Source organism: Chrysochloris asiatica, unplaced genomic scaffold (assembly GCF_000296735.1).
Source record: "Chrysochloris asiatica unplaced genomic scaffold, ChrAsi1.0 scaffold00003, whole genome shotgun sequence".
Classification (NCBI taxonomy): Eukaryota; Metazoa; Chordata; class Mammalia; order Afrosoricida; family Chrysochloridae; genus Chrysochloris; species Chrysochloris asiatica.
The window spans coordinates 28,533,089-28,550,924 of NW_006408521.1; the positions used below are offsets into that span (position 1 = coordinate 28,533,089).

At 43.3% G+C, this 17,836-nt stretch overlaps 1 protein-coding gene across 1 annotated transcript in view; it reads right to left on the reverse strand.

The window, feature by feature from the left end:
• The window catches only part of FBXW4 (F-box and WD repeat domain containing 4), a 108,000-nt gene that overhangs the window by 46,365 nt on the left and 43,799 nt on the right, over positions 1 to 17,836 (reverse strand). Inside the window, exon 5 of the mRNA XM_006831265.1 lies at positions 14,745 to 14,839. Coding sequence (XP_006831328.1) covers positions 14,745 to 14,839 — 95 coding nt within the window. The remainder of the gene's footprint in view (positions 1 to 14,744; positions 14,840 to 17,836) is intronic.

The window sequence follows — 17,836 nt, forward strand, 5'->3', positions numbered from 1 at the left end:
TGGTTGATGATGCATGGAGAGGATTGGAACTATGGCAGTGAGATGATATACGATGGAATGAATGTAAAACTAAAGTTCTCTCATGTAAACTACCATATAATTCACAATAAAACATTAAAAAAAAAAAAAAGTAAATATAGGACTATGCAAGACCATAGAAGAATTGATGCATTTGAGTTATGGTGTTGGAAAATAACATGGGCTGCTAGAAGAACAAACAAATCTATGTTGGAAGAATACAGCCAGAATGCTCCTTAGAATCCAGGATGGCGAGAGTTCGTCTCTCACACTTATGGCATATTATTAGGAGGGACCAGTCCCTGGAGGAGATCATGCGTGGTAACGTGGAGGATCAGCAAAAAATAGGAAGACCACCAATGAAATGGTTTGGCACAGTGGTAGCAGCAATGGGTTCAAGTGTGACAACAAGTGTCAGGACGGCACAGGACTGGGCAGTGTTTTGTTCTGTTGTGCACAGGATTACTGTGAGTCTGAGCTGACTCGACAGCACCTAAAAACAACAAATGCATCCTTAATTTAAATGTATGTGTAAATAAAAGGGAGTCTTCCTACAGTTACTTGACAGTGAAATAAACATTTAAAATGTAATTTATGAGATTTTTTAAGCTATAAAAATATTCATTGTGAAAAAAAATTAAATTTAAAAAAGGAAAAATAAAGTAATTATCAGCAAATATCTACCATATAAAAAATAATCTTGAAGAGATACTTAATTATTATACTGTTTTATGATCATTTTTTCCATCAACAATATGTTATATCTTTTTTTGGTCAATAAATACATATCCATCAATATCATCCTTTTAATGGCTACCTAGTATTCTGTTGAGTGAAATACTGTAAAATATTTAACTAGGTCTCTCATTAGTAGATATTTAGATGCTTCTTATCTAAGTCTTTGTACATATATTTTACATGTTGTTGTGTTGTGAAGTGCTATCAAGTGAGTTCCAACTCATAGCAACCCTGTACAGGGTTTCCGAGGAGTAGCTGGTGAGCTTGAATCACCGATCTTGGGGTTCAAACTGACCTTGCAGTCCAGCACATTAACCCTCAGCACCACACAAGGACTCCATATCTTACATACTTATGATCAAGTCCTAGAAGTGGAATTTATGTGCTAAAAGATATTCATGGCTATATGATAGATAAACCCTAAAACATTATGTTAAGTTAAATAAGGCACAAAGGACAAATACATGCTCTCACTTAGGTGGGCTATCTAGAATAACGCAAGTTACAAAGTTTATTAATGATTACCAGGAGAGGAAATGGGGAGTGTTGCTTAAGAGGAACTGAGCTATTTGGAGTAATGAAGAACTTAGAAATAGATAGTGATGAGGGTTGCATAACACAGTGCATGTAATTAATGTCATTGAATTTGGACAATTAAAAATGGTTGAGGTGTCAATTTTTTGTTATATATTTTAACATCATTAAAAAAACTTTTCACATTTTTGTTTTGATACTCACTGACAAATGAATGCAATTTTAAAATACTAACTTTCCCTCCCTTCATTTTTAAACCTCCCTAATAAGGCTGTCGCTGTGGGCTAATGTGTCAGACTGCAAATTCGTTTGAACTTCAAGGTCAGAGGTTCAAGTTCACCAGCCGCACCCGAGGAAACCCTATACAGGGTTGCTGTGGGTCGGAATCTACTCGATGGCACTTAACAGCAACAGCAATAAGACTACAAGGAGCTATGGTGGCGTAGTGGTTCCGAGTCGGGCTGCTAATCTCAAGGTCAGCAGTCCAAAACTACCAGCTGTTCCACGGGAAAAAGATGAGGCTTTCTGCTCCTGTGAAGATTTACAGCCTCAGAAACCCTGTACGGGGACGCTATGAGTCTGAACCAACTCCACGGCACACCACCACCTCCACAACAAGGCTACAAAGAAAGATATTCCCAGCCTCAGACTTCTAAACAAGTAGAAGAATCCTTCGAATAACCTGTACTTTTTTTACCTGCTAATTTGGTTTTAATTCTCAACTACAGTTTACACTAGATACTAGTGAGATTCAAACTGGCAGGGAAAGTACAGTGCTTCCAACACATTAACCCACATACCACCTTCTGTGCAAAATGTTAGGAATCTCACCCTTCTCTTAAGTCATGTATCAAAGAACTACACTCCAATCACTTCCTTGGTGTCTTCCTACTCAGGCACAGAAGGAAAGCAGCCCAAGGCTTGGCCAAGACACCTTGTACCACAACTGTGACTGGCAGAAAAGAGTAGGCAAAAGAGAACCATCCGGTGAGGGTAGAGTCCTTGGAGAGACCGTGGTCGCGCACTCTGAGTAGGACCCTCTCTGTAGCCCTTGAAGATCATGGTGCAGCGAGTCCGGAGCTGAGAATGACTCTGTTTAAACTTGGACAGGCTCTTGTTGGGAAAGTACGCACCTGACACTCCAGAGTTTTAACCACAGAAATGATAACCTCTTTCCAAATCCCCAATCAGTGAAGATGAGACAGAGCGATACTTATGGTGATGATGGGCCGAAAGTGCCTTTCATTTCATGCTGTACATGGCAGCTCTTCCTTCCCTATCTGTTCAGCCAATGCATGTCATGTGGGCAATAGCCCCACACAAAGGAGGTGAAGAAGCCCCCACTTTAAGACAGTGGCCTCCATTACTGGGGCATATTTAAACTTAAAAAGCTCTCTCAAAAAAAATAATAAATTTTTCTTAAAAAGTTCTCTCTCTGAGCTGCCTTCTGGCCACTCTTCACATCCTTCACGTCTACCTCACTTCCAAGAAAGCAGTCAATCCGTCTGACGCTTCACACCATGCCCATCCTCACCTCCAGCAATACCACAGCATCACCAATATTAACACAAACAAACAGCGTAAATAACAAGGTCTCCAGCCTGGAAGTGACAAAAGCCTTACGTCTTTAGATTGGTTAGATGAGGTATGGAAAATAAAGGGAGGAAAAAGGCCTGGTGGACTCATATTCTGCCTCCCCAGGCGTACCCCTGGTCAGGGATCAGTATCAGGGAATGCATAAAGGGCAGAACTTTGACTTCAACACCTCCTCCCTCAAAGCAGGCAAGCTACAAGTCTTCAAGATGCTGCTCTTCAGTGGCATGTGAAGGTACCAGCCCCTTAGAGCCAGTATGCATGTTTTCTAAAGTGAGCAAACTTTCGATGGGACTGCTGATTTTCAGTCTGCAGTGAAAAATTTAAACTATACTATGATCCCATGGCCACTGTTCATAAGCTTGGAATCGGGCAGGCTGAACTGAGTCAGAGACAACTCTGAAAACAAGCACATGGAAAAGGGGGGCGAGGGAGGGGGGAGACTTACAGCAAATAAGATTTTAAATTATTTTAATCTCCTAAAAAGGTTCTCTCTGGTTGTTTGAAATTCTTTTCTGAAAATGAAGACCCTGCTTAAGATTTGGATATCGTCACATCCCAACTAGCACCTCACTTGCCCCCTCTATACTTTTGTGTTCCATTCATGTTTTTAATTTGCATCGCAAACGATGAAAGAGGAATGCTTCCACAGAAAGCAATTTCCTGGGCCAGGAGCTCTTGGATTAATATTCCCTTTGCAATTACCATGGCTTCTGCACCCATGTGCTTACCTTGCTCACCTCCCTCTACTCCCTCCATGTCTCCCTCCTGGCCAACACCTTCTGCCTGAGCCAATCAGACAGACCATGTCACACACGCTTCTCTATGAAAACGATCCAATCAGAGAGAAGAGTAAAAACAAGCTGGAAAAAGGGGCAAGGATCTTGGGTGGTCAGCTTAATAGGGCACCTCAAAGACAAAGAAAGTCTGTAGCACACAGGCACGTAACTCTTACACAGACACGTAACTCTTACACAGACAGGAAATAAAATCCCTGCCCCCCAAAGCTCACAATCTGAAATTTTAGAGTCCTGTTCAAGAAATTGCTATGGAGGTACAGGGATAAGCAGCTCTCTAATCCACAGATCAGAGATCTTTTAGTGTTGGTCTAAAGGAAGTGCCAAATATATTCTTTTGTTTGCTGAGGTGTAAATGCATCCTTTCTTGTCATCCACAAAAGAAGCAATCAAGAAATTAAAGGACAAATTGCACTGGGCAAATCTGCTGCAAAAGACCTTTTTAAAGTAAAGATGTTACTTTGAGGACTAAGATGCACCTGACCCAAGTCTGTGTATTTTCAGTTGTCTCATATACATGTAAAAGCTGAACAATAAATAACAAAGACTAAGCACTGGACTGCTAACCTCAAAATCAGTGGTTCAAATCCACCAGCTGCTCCTCAGAAACCCTATACAGGGTCATTATAAGTCAGAATAGACTCAATGGCATTAACAATAAAGAATTGATGCCTTTGAATTATGGTACTGGCAAATATTGAATATACCAAAAGAACAAACAAATCTGTCTTGGAAGAAGTACAGCCAGAATATTCCTTAGAAGTGAGGATGATGAGACTTCATCTCACATACTTCAGACATGTCATCAGGAAAGACCAGTCTGGGAAACTGTATGGGCAGCAGAATTAGAATTTCTGTTCTTGGGTCTTCTCAAGTCCACAACTGAACAGAGTCATGTGTGTCTGTCCTAACTCAGAGAAGAGAACTACAAATGACACTATGGACTGCCCACCTAGAGGGTCCACAGGCTAGGACTCTGGTAGATAAAAAAGGGGGGCACATTTTTGGAGATTTACCTTAAGGTCAGCGGTTCGAAACTATCAGCCGCTCCGCGGGAGAAAGATGAGGCTTTCTACTCCCGTAAAGATTTACACCCTCGGAAACCCTGTACAGGGTCGCTATGGGTCGGAACCGACTCGACGGCACTTAACAACAACAACAACAACAACAATCTTGAAATGAAAAGGAAAACAAGAAAATTTGACCTCCCCCACTTCTACATTTTGCTACTGATCTAGTCACACCCCCATCATAGCCTTATTTACCTCAACTCAATACAAGCATCACAACCACCCCTAGTCTGCTTAGAGCTCCCTTGGCTCAAGAAACTAAAGGCACAGATATTGCAAGAGCATCCCTCTTTTGGCTGATTTGAGTGTTAAACAGCTAACAGGTGGGGAAATCCTCTTAAATCTATGAGTATTATCATGACAGGGTCACTGAAATGGGTCGGTGCTATAAGTCAGACAGGGCTAGAAGTTTCCGCCTCACCATCAGGTTCCTCTTTAGCCTTGACAGATCAAACCCCAAGCCGAAGCAAGCTACAGAGATCAGTTCAGTCTCTGAGCCAAAGGTCTTCACAGTGAGGGACCAAAGCTGCCCTGGCTGGGCCTCCATCAGCCCATGTCCCAGATTAATCACCACCAGGAGGGGTGTGGACACCAGTCTGCAACTTGAGCCCAAGCAGCACCTGCACAGGAGTCGTCCCGGCACCTCCTTCACTCCCCTTGGGCAGGACCTCAGGGCATGAGGTTGTCCATCTGTTGACTAGGTTACCTGGAACAGGAGTACAAAACACTCAACCATCTTCAGCCTTGCTGATACAGCACATTTGAGTGGCTTAATGAGGGAAGGAAGAGAGCTGTAATGACTCAGGAAGTAAAGCCAATTCTCTAAACGAAAGAAAATCCTCAGCCTCTGAACAGAAAGTGAGAAAGGCCCCAATGCCCCCTTTATCACTGTCTAGCTAGAGAGCAGCAGTGAGGTGACTAAGCTCTTAGACACTCCAGGCTAATGGGATTCTTGTGTGTGCTTGGTACACGTTTTCATCATCTACAGACCAACAGGATGCTGACATGAAAGAGAGAGTCCAGAACAACAATCTCTTTTCAAAACACCTCTAAATGCTGCAAGATATTTCTCTGTGAAAGAAAGTTCAAAAACAAATGCACTCTATGAAGGCCACAGGGAGCTTCCTCTGAATGTCAGTTTCCTCAGACAATCTCCCAAGTCAGTACCCACTGCCATCTAGTAAATTCAACTCATAATGATTCCACAGGCCAGAGCAGAACTGCACCCTAGGGTTCCAAAGTCTGTCAATCTTTATGGAAGCAGGGTGCTACATATTTCTCCTGGGGAGCATCTAGTGGGTTCAAAGCATCAACCATTCTATTAGCAGCCAGCACCAAACCACTGCACCACCAGAAATCCTTTTCTAAGTCAGTAGGCTATTCCAGACATAAGCACACTCTAAGTAAGTGACTTGGGAGATAGGGAATATATATAGTTGCATTAAGTATGTTGTGTGTACACACATCTGTCCATGCTAGAATGTAATTTTAGGACCAAAGGATCTTATTAGATTATAAATTCTCAGATGATAACCCCTTTTATTTTGTTGCTTCTCCAAGTGGGGTAAGGGGAAATATTAATGAGACTCAAAATAATAATAATAATTCAAAATGAAGAAGATTCGCATGAAGATCTATATTTTAAAAATCATTGGTCCCAGGCCTAACTTGGGATGTCAGCAGATAGCATGGGGTAGATGACATCCTTTTCCACCTGGCCCCAGGGAAAAGGGCTCAAAGTCATACTGCATCCCTTGAAGAGCAGAGAGAAGCCTAGGTCAGGTAAGGGGAGAGAGCGCTCCTCCACAGCACCTTCATGTGAGGAGTAACACCCACATCCTGACTGTTACATCTTATACTTCCAAAGCTCCATCTCCAGGAATTCCCTTTGAACCTCCGCCTGTAACCCAGAGTTTGGGACAGAGCAGTGGCTACAATTACACACTTGCTTGGAAAGGGGGGTGTGCTGCATGTGACAGGCCATGAAAGGTCCCTGCCTATAAAACAGACTGGAAAACAAACCCTTAATTTAAATGTTAATGAAAGTGCTGTGGAGACATCAGAGGCTTCCCGGCTGCTGAGAGAACAGTTACACCAGCTACAGAATTTATGGCTCCCCTTCACCCTCCCGCCTCCCTCTCTGCCTCATCACCCACTGAAGTTTAAAAGACTTTTTTTAAAAAAAAAAAAATAGCTGATTTTAACATTAACTCCATGTTTCCACCTTGGGATGTGATTGCTAAATTATCTGTTGGCAGAACAGTGATCAAAGGTGGAAAAACACAGGCAAACTGCACACACAACCCAAAAAAGCCAGCAGCAGCTAAGGCAAGAAAATTACCTTCTCTCTTCCTGATGAAGGAAGAATAGAAGAAATAGTACTGCAGGTGAGACCTGGAATCAGGAGAGAAAGAAAAACAGAAACACACTGACACAGAGGAATGAATGTACACACTGACACAGAGGAATGGAAAGATGCCCTGTTAGCAGAGGCAGAGCCTTGATACATCGACTATAGCCACAGTATCTAGCCCTCTGCAGCAGCCTGGTAGTGTTTTATTTAAGTCACCTCTTGACAATTCAGCCAACTTGCTGGCCAGGGAAGTAGTCACTCCCACATATGAATTCTGGGCCAGCCAGGACTTGAAGGATTGCTGGTCTCAGGCCAGCAGCTCATCACATGAGCCTCCTTGTGCCCATCTTGTCCTGGGGAATGGCAGAAAGCCAAGGTCTTGAGGAGTGAAACCCACTCCTTATGGCATTTGGTCCTTGTAACTGATGGATATGACTGCCTGAGAGGTCTCAATTAGCAGAGGCAATAAACTCTAGGGTGGGTATTGCACTGAGATTTGGTAGGACTGGATTCCAATTTGACTGCGTCCCCACACTGTTCTCTTTCCAGGTTTAGCTCATTTCAAGCTGGGCCAGTCCACCTAGCTTCTTTTACTGCCCAGAGCATCCTTCTTTCCCCAATTGCCATAAGGTCCCTTCAGCCACACTAGTCTCTGGCACCAGGCCCCTCCGTGGTATCTTTGTGCCTTTGGCTTTCTTATTCAGGGGCACTATGTACAGAAGGATCTCTTCTATGGGCTCTGCAGCCTGGCAAAGGAGATACAGAGCTACTCTTTGCTCAGTTCTTCCAATCTCCTTTTCCTAGACAGGCTCCAAAGGATGCTTCTCCTTCTCCACTGTCCCTAACCCTGGGAAGAGAAAGTCAAGAGGTGACCTGACCCAAGCCATCAGGAACACTATCCACAATGTGAAGCTCTATAAAGTTGTCCAACAGTCTTTCTTCAGGTTATCAAGGTTAGGGGTCCCCTTCAAGATCCAGCTCTCCACCCCCAAACAGAAAAAGCACTCAGAGACACAAGCTTTCCTTTTGATTCTTCTCCTAAAAGCACAGACTGAGTCACGAAGCACAGAGCCAAAGGATTGCAAAGCCACTGGGAGCCAACAGAATCCAAACTGAAAGTTGGCTGCTTCTTTTCCAATCTTTCAAACCTCTCTGCCAGAGAAAAGTCCAGATGCAGTTACCTTCCATTAAAGAAAGATGTATTTCAACAGGCTACCACATACACACAACACACAGTAAACCCTGTAGCCACTGGGAACAAACACCCTGCTCTCCCCAGAAACCCACTCCCTTACCAAACAGTACAACACAGTGATTGCTTTCCTTTCCAGACTCTCCCTTACCTCTGGGAGAAATGAAGCAAGAAGCATCAACTCCATCAAAAACCCCCAGAGGCTGCAACTCACTTTACAAATTGGAATTGGTACATTTCATGCAGACTTGGACTAATCGCCCCCAAAACAAACAGGCCACCACAGTGAGCAAAGTTACACAAAATTATATTGTATATTTAATAACACAGTTAATCAAGTTTCTACACCTATATTACTCATATATTTCCCTTATGACAGAAGCAAGAGAGAAGGGATTAAAACCCAAGTGTCCTGGGAAGCCTTCCTGACCACACTCCCTCACATGATAGTGAGAGTTGTTCAGAGATGGGAAAAGGACTCTGGTGAGCATCTCCTTTTTTTGGAAGGCAATAACTATGGTGTCAGAGGAAGGTTCCTCTTCCTCCCAACTCTAGGAAAGCAGGGCCAGCAGGTTTACAGAGTCTTCTTACCACCAAGGCCCCCATTGTTGGCTTGGAGGGGGCCCTGCAAACTGAAGATCTGTGTGCATTTACACTCCTGGGAGAGTGTCAGCATGTACAGCTACACAAGTGAGCCAAGACTCCATCAAATACTTCTTTCCCCTACCCCTTCCTATATCAACTGTGGTCTCCAGGAAGAGAGGATGTTCCCATGCCACCACAGGCCTTTCAAGACCCACAGCTACTGCTCAAAATGCTGGTAAAGGCACAGTGATGCACCAAGAGCCTGCCCAAATGTGTGGGCCTCACCAGCATCACAGGGTACATCAGTAGGCTAAAAGCCTGGGCACTATTGATGCCTCTCTGTCTTATCCTGGTTCTGCATTTATCTCTCCTTCTACTGGGAGGGGAGTAACACCCCCATCTTGCCCAGTCAAAGACAGCCTAATTCAAGGCACTTATTATACTTGTCAGGAGTCCTGGTGTGGTGCTGTGAGCTAATGCATCAGACTACAAACTCAGGTGAGCTGCAAAGTCGGTGGTTCAAGCTCACCAGCTGCTCCTTGGAGACCCTATACAGGGTCGCTATGAGCCGGAATTGACTCGACGGCACTTAACAACAACAACATTATACTTGGCAACCATTAATCACAGTTATATACCTATCTTATATGATTCTTGGGGAAGCTGGCAGAGCATAAGTGTTCAATAAATACATAAGGAATGAGTAAAAAAGAGAATGAGAAAGGAAGAAATTAAATTGAGTCATTAAAAGTTCTTAATTTCCTCACTTGTTGTTGTTAGGTGCCATCGAGTCAGTACCAACTCATAGCAACCTTATGCACAGCAGAATCAAACACTGCCCGATCCTGGGCCAACCTCACTACTGCTGCCGCGCCTAAGTCCATCGATGCTGCCACTTGGCCAATCCAAATCGTTGGGGGTCTTCCTCTTTTTCTCTGACCTCCCCCTTACCAAACATGATATCCTTCTCCATTGACTGGTCCTTCCTGACAATATGTCTGAAACATGAGAGACAAAGTTTGGCCATCTTGGCCTCCAAGGAGCACTCTGATTGCACTTCTTCCAACACAGATCTATTGCTTCTTTTGGCAGCCCATAACACTTTCAATATTCTCCTCCAACACCATAACTCAAAAGCATCAATTCTTCTACGGTCTTCCTTATGCACTGTCCAGCTTTCGCATGCATATGAGGCTATTGAAAATACCATGGCTTGGGTCAGGCACACCTTAGTCCTCAAGCTGACATCTTTGCTCTTCAACACTTTAAAAAGGTCTTGTGTAGCAAATCTTATATGATAGGTACATTTCCTCACTGTGTAGTATTTAAAGTGGAAATAAGTTTTATATGGCAATAAAATGTATTAGACTTTTTTTTTTTAATCTGCTTCTGTGTTACTCATAAGAAAGTGTTCATAACTCAATGGGCCCTCAGAAGACAGCATCTCTGAGACCAGCAGGACCAAATGCCTTTCTGCTTCCTAGTCTATACTCAGACAGGCCTGGAGCCAGCATCTCATTCCTGCTCCACCTCAGTCTTCCTTCACTTCTCAAATAACTCCAGGCTGGAGCTCTTCTACAGAAGAAGAACTCCCTCTATAAGCCAGGAATCTCAACACCAGGACTACTGTTATCACGATCAGAAGATGAGTAAAGAGGGCACAGGGGAGGTAAAGAAAAGGGTCCTTGTCTGCAACCTTCCTGTAGAGCCCAATGGTTTGCAACCTGTATTTTTGAGTACCTGCATAAACACAGTTCAAAGCACACACCCCGCATTAACTACCATCTCCATGACTGCTTATGAATCAAGAGCTCACAGTCACGGAAGAAAGGAAAGGGGGCATGAGGACACAGAACAGAAGATCTGGCTTATCCCAGTCAGCAACACCTCAAACTAAGTTTAGGGACTGAAGTTTCATGCTTCCTATTGTAAGTTCCTGAATGTGCAAGAAAAGAAGGGAGAAAAACTCCAGCATCAAAGACAAATAACATGAATAGGTTTGTCAGATGATTTTAAACAAAGAGATTAAATAAGAAAAAAAAAACCCAGATTTTTTTAAGTGACTGACCTAAGTATTAAATTATATATATATGAAGCTAAAAAAAAAAAAAAAAAAAGCTATGCTAGGTCTCCTAACTGTCCAGATCCTGACTATAAGAGCATAAGGGGGCAGTGAGGGGATGAGAAGCTGTCAGGTAACCAGGAGTACCTGACCTCAGACTGGACAGAGTGCATATGAACAACACATCCTGGATGGTTGACTGATGGGATTAGATGCAGCTGGAGAGCCTCACCTTCCTAGCAGAAACCCCCAATGAGAGCCCTCCCTAGAGAGCAGTTGCTGCCCACATCCTCTCATGTTCTTCCTGAGGGGTTCAGGTTCATATCACATTAGTGGCACTAACAACCACCCTCAACAGGAAAGGTGGCAGGGAGGAAAGCAGAAGGCAGCCATCAAGGGCAGGAACAAACACTACAGGGTGTAAAAGGAGCCACAACAGGGATTCATCCTGAGTCCCCACTTCAACAAGGCAGCAAGCAAGCAGTGTAATTCCAAGAGCCAGGAGAAGCCAGAGAAAGGGAGGAGACTTTAGGAAATGAAGTTACACTAGACAAATGCTACATCAAATAGGTGATTCTGGTTGGCATAATATCATAGCCCTTCTAACTTTTCCTAATACTTTAAGATATGAGTAGTTCCCACTGTAGGACATACCCAGGTTACAATGAACCACACTAACAGTATATAATCTGGTTTTTCTTGTATGATTTGTGTATTTTTTAATGTACGTATATATCAAAATATATATGTAAGTTTATATGTAATGTTTCCAACCCTCAAAGACAAACAAAGATCGGATTTATAAAGATACTGATAACAGAAGGCAGTAATAGGAAAACTAAACTCTGTAAACTTTCACCCAAACCACACACAAAAAAAGAAGAAGAAATGAAAATAAACAATAAAGAAGTTCCAAATGGGCCCCAGGAAGAAGAAAAGAAAGAACTTTAAAAAAAGCATTAATATTGAAAACTTTAAAAAAATGATTCAACTTATGCTTTCAATTTATGTCAGAACCTACATATAAGAGTCTTAAGAACTGGTCATCTTCACAATAATCTGGTAAGGTCTGTAAGGGAACTATTACTTACATTTAATAGATGAGGAAACTGAGACTCAAAGAATGACTTACCTGAGGCCACCTGCTGGTTGGTAGCAAAGCAGAAAACAGTCTGTTCTAAAGAACAAACCACAAAGAGAATGGGAGATAGTGTCTCTCCAAATTGAGAAAACAGATGAGTTTATTGAAAAGTTCAAACTCATGGGAATAGTGAGAAGAACTAGATCTAGTAATAAAATGAAAAGAGCGCTATCCCTGTGTGTTCTTTGGGTAAGCAAAAAAGGGATAGAGATAGCACCACCAATCTACACCCTGAGTCCTGCTGTAGGATAAACACTGGTTCAAACTTACCAGGCACTCCTCAGAAGCCCTATACAGGGTCACTGTTGAGTCAGAACTGATTTGACAACACTTAACAACAATATACCCTGATCATCCATAGAATACCAAATACAAACTGTTTTAAAAAGAATCCAAGACACAATCAGTGAAGTTAGGGAAAAGACCATCTCAAATACCTGTGGACCAGGAGTTAAATACGCAGCCCACAAAAGGTGAAAGAATCATTCCAGGGCTAAGAAAACATACCAAGAGGACAAGAAAACCATGGAGGAGAATGTGAAGAAAATACAAGACCCGGGTCTTCACCAATGAAAAGGCACATCAAGGGCTAGCAGAGGGTCTGGCTGAGAAAATGACTAATAAATGTTAGCTACTATTAACAGTGGTGGAGGTGGTGGTGGTGGTTGTGTGTCATGCAGTCAGTTACAACTCCAAGCAATCTTGTATAGGGTTTCCAAAGCTGTAAATCTTTACAGGAGCAGAACACCTCAACTTTCTCCTGCAGAGTGATTGGTAGATTCAAACTGCTAACCTTATTAGCAGTCCTATTCATAACCCACTATGCTACCAGGGCTCCTCAGTAGTAGTAGTTGTTGTTAAGTGCCATCAAATCAATTCCGACTCATACCAACCCTGTATAGGGTTTCCAAGGAGCAGGGTTTGAGCTGCTGACCTTGTGGTTCACAGTCCAGTGCTAATCCTAGATCATTCCCCAAAATCAGTTTCTAAATCACCTAAAATGCTTCTGAATGATAAAGGTTGACTTTGTCCTCAGTCTCTCTTATAGATACCATCTTTAACAGTTTTCTGTGTTCTATTTTATCAAGAAGGAGCCTGGTGACATAAGGGCTAAGCACTCAACTGCTAACACAAGGTTGGCAGTTCAAACCCATTGAGCATGCAGTTCCTAAGGAGAAAGACCTGGCAATCTGCTCCTGTAAAGATTACAGCCTAGAAAACCCTCGGGACAATTCTATTCTATAACTAAGCATTGCTATGAGTTGAAATGGCATTCCAGAGGAGGCAGCTGGAGTAGAGGAATAGTGGAGACAGGAGCAGTGGAAGGAGAGCCTGCTTATGCTTTTTAGTCTACAGCCATGTGCATGCAGGAAGCACATGGACTACCTCCAGTCCTGAAGATTGCCACTACCTCCTAGCCCCTTCCCCCAAGTCTTCCGAAACCACCAGAAGTATCCAGGTAACCACTGAGACAAAGTCACCAACACACCCGCCACCTCCCACAGTCCTTACATATATCTAGCCCACAGACTCCCAAGCCTAGCTAATTGGCTTTAAAAAGGGCAGCATTAGAGAGAAACTGAGGAGGAGACAAAGCTCAATGGCTCCACTTTCCACCCTCTGCTCCCACACACTTAGGCCTCTTCACTCCCTGCTGGTCTTTCCTTCTCTCTTCCCTAGGATTGCGAAAATGATTTGTTCTGAACAGCGACAGGTTTATAGGTTAGCCGACACCTCCGCTCTGTGGAATTTTAATTAACTTCTCCCATCGTCAATATGCTAAGGAACGGGGTCTCCATTCTCTGGGGTCAGCAATGTGTTTCAGGTCCTGCTATATCAGCCGTCAAATTGAAGAATTAATGACGTGGCTAATCGGCTCTAATTCTTTGGGAAGAAAAAAAATGTGAAAGGGCGCTGTGGAAAGGAGCAGGAGGAGGGGTGTAGGCTCCATGGGGTGAGGAGAAGGAGGCTGACTTAAATCCAGTGTTGGAGGGTGGCAGCCCTGCAGCTTTTCCATTTATCATTCAGGGGGTTGAGAAGGAAGTGAGGGAAGACTCTTGGAAACTACTGTGAGAGAACAGGTGCAGGAGAGTGAGTATATGTACCCTGCTGGGGAGAAGAGAGGTGCTGTCTTGGCTCAACAGAACCCAGAAAGCTGAAGGCAGGATGCAAAGCTCACTTGTTCACAAGTACAGCTAGAGAAATGTCGAGTCATCATAAAAACATGCTACTTGGGTTATAAGTATTGATGATCCTACTCCTCTACAAATGTGTGTCCTTGGAAGAGAGCCCAATTGGATAGAGGCCTTAAGCCTCTCCTGAGGATAAACCAGAGATGTGAGGTGGGAAAACAGGTTGACTAGGGATGTCACCTCCCAGAGATGCTGAGAAACCTCTGCCCCAGAGGGCACCGTACCCAGAAGGGATACTCCTGGTAACAGCTGCACTCCTGATTGCATTCTAACCCATCTTTCTTTAACATTATTGGTGTTAGGTATTTAGGAAATAAGTCTCTGGAAAGTTATCTCAACCACATATAGACACGAAGTGTGTATATCTCCAAAGTAACTTCAGTTGGGAGATTTTCTAGTTCACCTGATTTAGTAAAATAAAAGCATTAGTTATATGAGATAAAAACATTTACAAAAATGACTCCCTTACCTGAGCAATGGGCTGATAGCAATGGACCAGACTCGGTCTTCAGTCTGGATGGTGTGTAAGCACTGCCCCAACCGGCCTGAAGCCAAAGGCCATACCTAAAAACAGGAGAGGAGACACTTTCATTGTCACTGTCTGGGATGAGGTGACATAGAAGTGCCAGGTGGGTATCTGCCCCTACAGAGGTGCAGAATGGAGAAATCTTTCTTGCCTGTGCCTACAGAGCTCAGGGAACCAGCAGAGGGGAACATCAAGTGTCTGGCTTGCCTACCACTCAGAGTGACCTTGGTGTCCAGTCCTAACTGCCCCTACCCAATAGTCAATACCTAACAGTCAATTTTATATCAAGAAATCAGAAGTTCCATATTCCTCAGCAGAAACCTGACAGAGAACTATGTTGATGGGTTTTGCTGCTCTCAATATCCTTCCCATGTTTGTGGATATTTCATTTTCCTTTCACCAAGATTCTACTTTGGGCAGGTGTAGAGAGGGGAGAAGATCAAGGGCATGGTATGAGGAGACAAGAGATAGAATTAGAGAAAAGAGTAAGAAAGAAAGTATAAAGGAAATAAAGAATGGAAGAACAGAGACTTCAAAGAAGGAAGGTGGTGTGTTGTTTGTTTGTTTGTTGATAATGCCCAGGATCCAATGCTATTCATGTCAGCAGGGAATTTAGCACCTAGTGTCACCAAAAGCAGCAGAAAAGCTTAACCCTTTTAAGCTTCCATATCTCCTACAGGTTAAAAATATTGCTTGGAGCACATTATCTGGTCCCTATCAGTCAGGAATGTACATTAGCAGCCACTCTGAGCTTAACTCTAATCAACACTCACAGAGCCCTCTCAGCAGTCAGTGCATTTAGAGGTTTCCCATTAAGCACAAGGCTCCCCCCTCACCTCACTCTGCCCTAGATGACATACACGGGGAATAAGCCTCTAACCAAACAGAAAGAAAACCTTAAATGAAGAGGGCTATCCTCAGACAGCAGCCAAGGAGGGATCCTGAGATGGCCAGATGGATCAATGACCTCTCAAGGTCCCTGCAGTGCTATAAGAGGAACACGCAGAACTCAGCCAGGACCTTAGATGGAAGAACACTAAGGAAACATTCCTTGGGTTTAAGGGGTAGGTGAGGGAATGGGGGTGGCCCTGCCTTCTGGGGGTCACATGGTATCTCTTCCCTATAAAAAGAGTGTGTGTGTGTGTGTGTGTATGTATGTGTATGAGCAAGGGAGGGCAGAGTCGAGTGAGTTATTTTTCCCAACACAAGGAATAGAAAATAAATTTAACAAGCAGATCCTGAACAAAGAAGGACAAAAGCAAATGTAAATACCACACCTTTCCTGGAGTGCCATGTCTCGGGCTTCCTCTTCTGGATCTATCTACAGTCATTCCTCTTGGGTGGTAACTAAAATGTACTCCTAAATTCCTCTTTTAGACAGCTTCAGCTTGAGAAAGACTTTTTAGCCTTCTCCCTGATGTAAACCACCTGGGGAGAAGATTCTTTAGAGGCAGAATTTGCTTGGGCAGTAGGGAGGCACAAAGGATTCTGATAGCAAAGTCTCTGGGGACAATCTGGGCAAATCACAGAGGGAGCGTCCTAGTCTCTATGAGAAGCTCAGAAAGCATGCTGCCAATTTGAACATGATCTTGGGAAAGTGGCCCTCGTAACCTGCCCCACAGCACACCATCTACTAGAAACATGGGTACCATGGTACCTGGGTGTCTTAGTAATACTGCTATGACAGAAAAACCACAGACTATTCTGGCTTTAACAACCAGAAATTCATTAGTTTACAATTTAGGAGGCTTTTGTTGTTGTTAAGTGCTTTCAAGTCGGTTCTGACTCATGGTGACCCTGTTAGTGTTTCTAAGGAGCAGCTGGTAAGTTTAAATCACTGACCTTGCAGTTAACAGTCCAGTGATTATCCTACAGCACCATACCAGGACACCTTTGTTGTTGTCCTTAGGTGCCACAGAGTTGGTACTGACTCATAGTGACCTTATGCACAGCAGAACAAAACACTGCCTGCCCGCCCGATCCTGGGCCGAATCTGGGCCAACCTCACTATGGTTGATATGCTTGAGAGACTAGATATCCAAATTCAGAGTGCCAGCTCTAGGGGAAGGTTTTCTTTTTGTCAGCTTTGGGGTCCTTGTCTCCTTTCAGCAGTTGTCAGCCCAGTATTCATTGGAGATCTCCATATATCTTGGCATCAGTCTTCTCTAGGGTCTGGGAGTTTCAACAGTGCAAGAACCCAGATCCAAAAGGCATACTCCACTCCCGGCTCTTCTTTCTTCATGGCAGTAGGTCTCTATTTCTCTGCTCACTTCACTCTCTCATTTTATATCTCAAAAGAGATTGGCTCAAGATACAACCTAACCCTGTAGATTGCATCCAACCTCATTAACATCATAGAAGTGAGGCTTTACAACACACTGGATAATTACATCAGATCACATCATGAAGTTAATTGTCTTATATTAGTTCTTATCATGGAGGTGATGACATCTTAACTGCTAAACCACTAAGAATCCCGGCCCAGTCAAGTTGATACAAAGCCTTAACTATGTCTTCATCCTCAATGGCCAAATCCAAAATAGACCCATAGCGACCCTTGAGTCCAATAGAATGAAACACTGCTGGTCCTGCACCATCTTTATAATTGCTGCTACACTTGAGCCCATTGCTGCTGCCACTGTGTCACTCCATCTCGTGGAGGGTCTCCCTCTTATTCACTGACCCTCCACTTAACCAAGCATGATGTCCTTCTCCAGGGACTGATGTATACTGATAACATGTCTGAAGTATGAAAGACAAAGTCTGGTCATCTTGGCTTCTAAGGAGCATTCTTGTGCTTCTTCCAACACAGATTTGTTTGTTCTTTTGGCAGTCCATGGTACCTTTAATATTCTTCTTCAACACCATAACTCAAATACTTCAATGCTTCTAGTCTTCCCTATTGACTGTCCAACTCTCACATGCAAATGAGGCTACTGAAAAGACCATGGCTTGGGTCCTCAAACTGACATCTTTGAACCCGAGCTGTTACTTATGAACTTTTTTTTTTTTCAGTTCTATTATTTATTTTTATT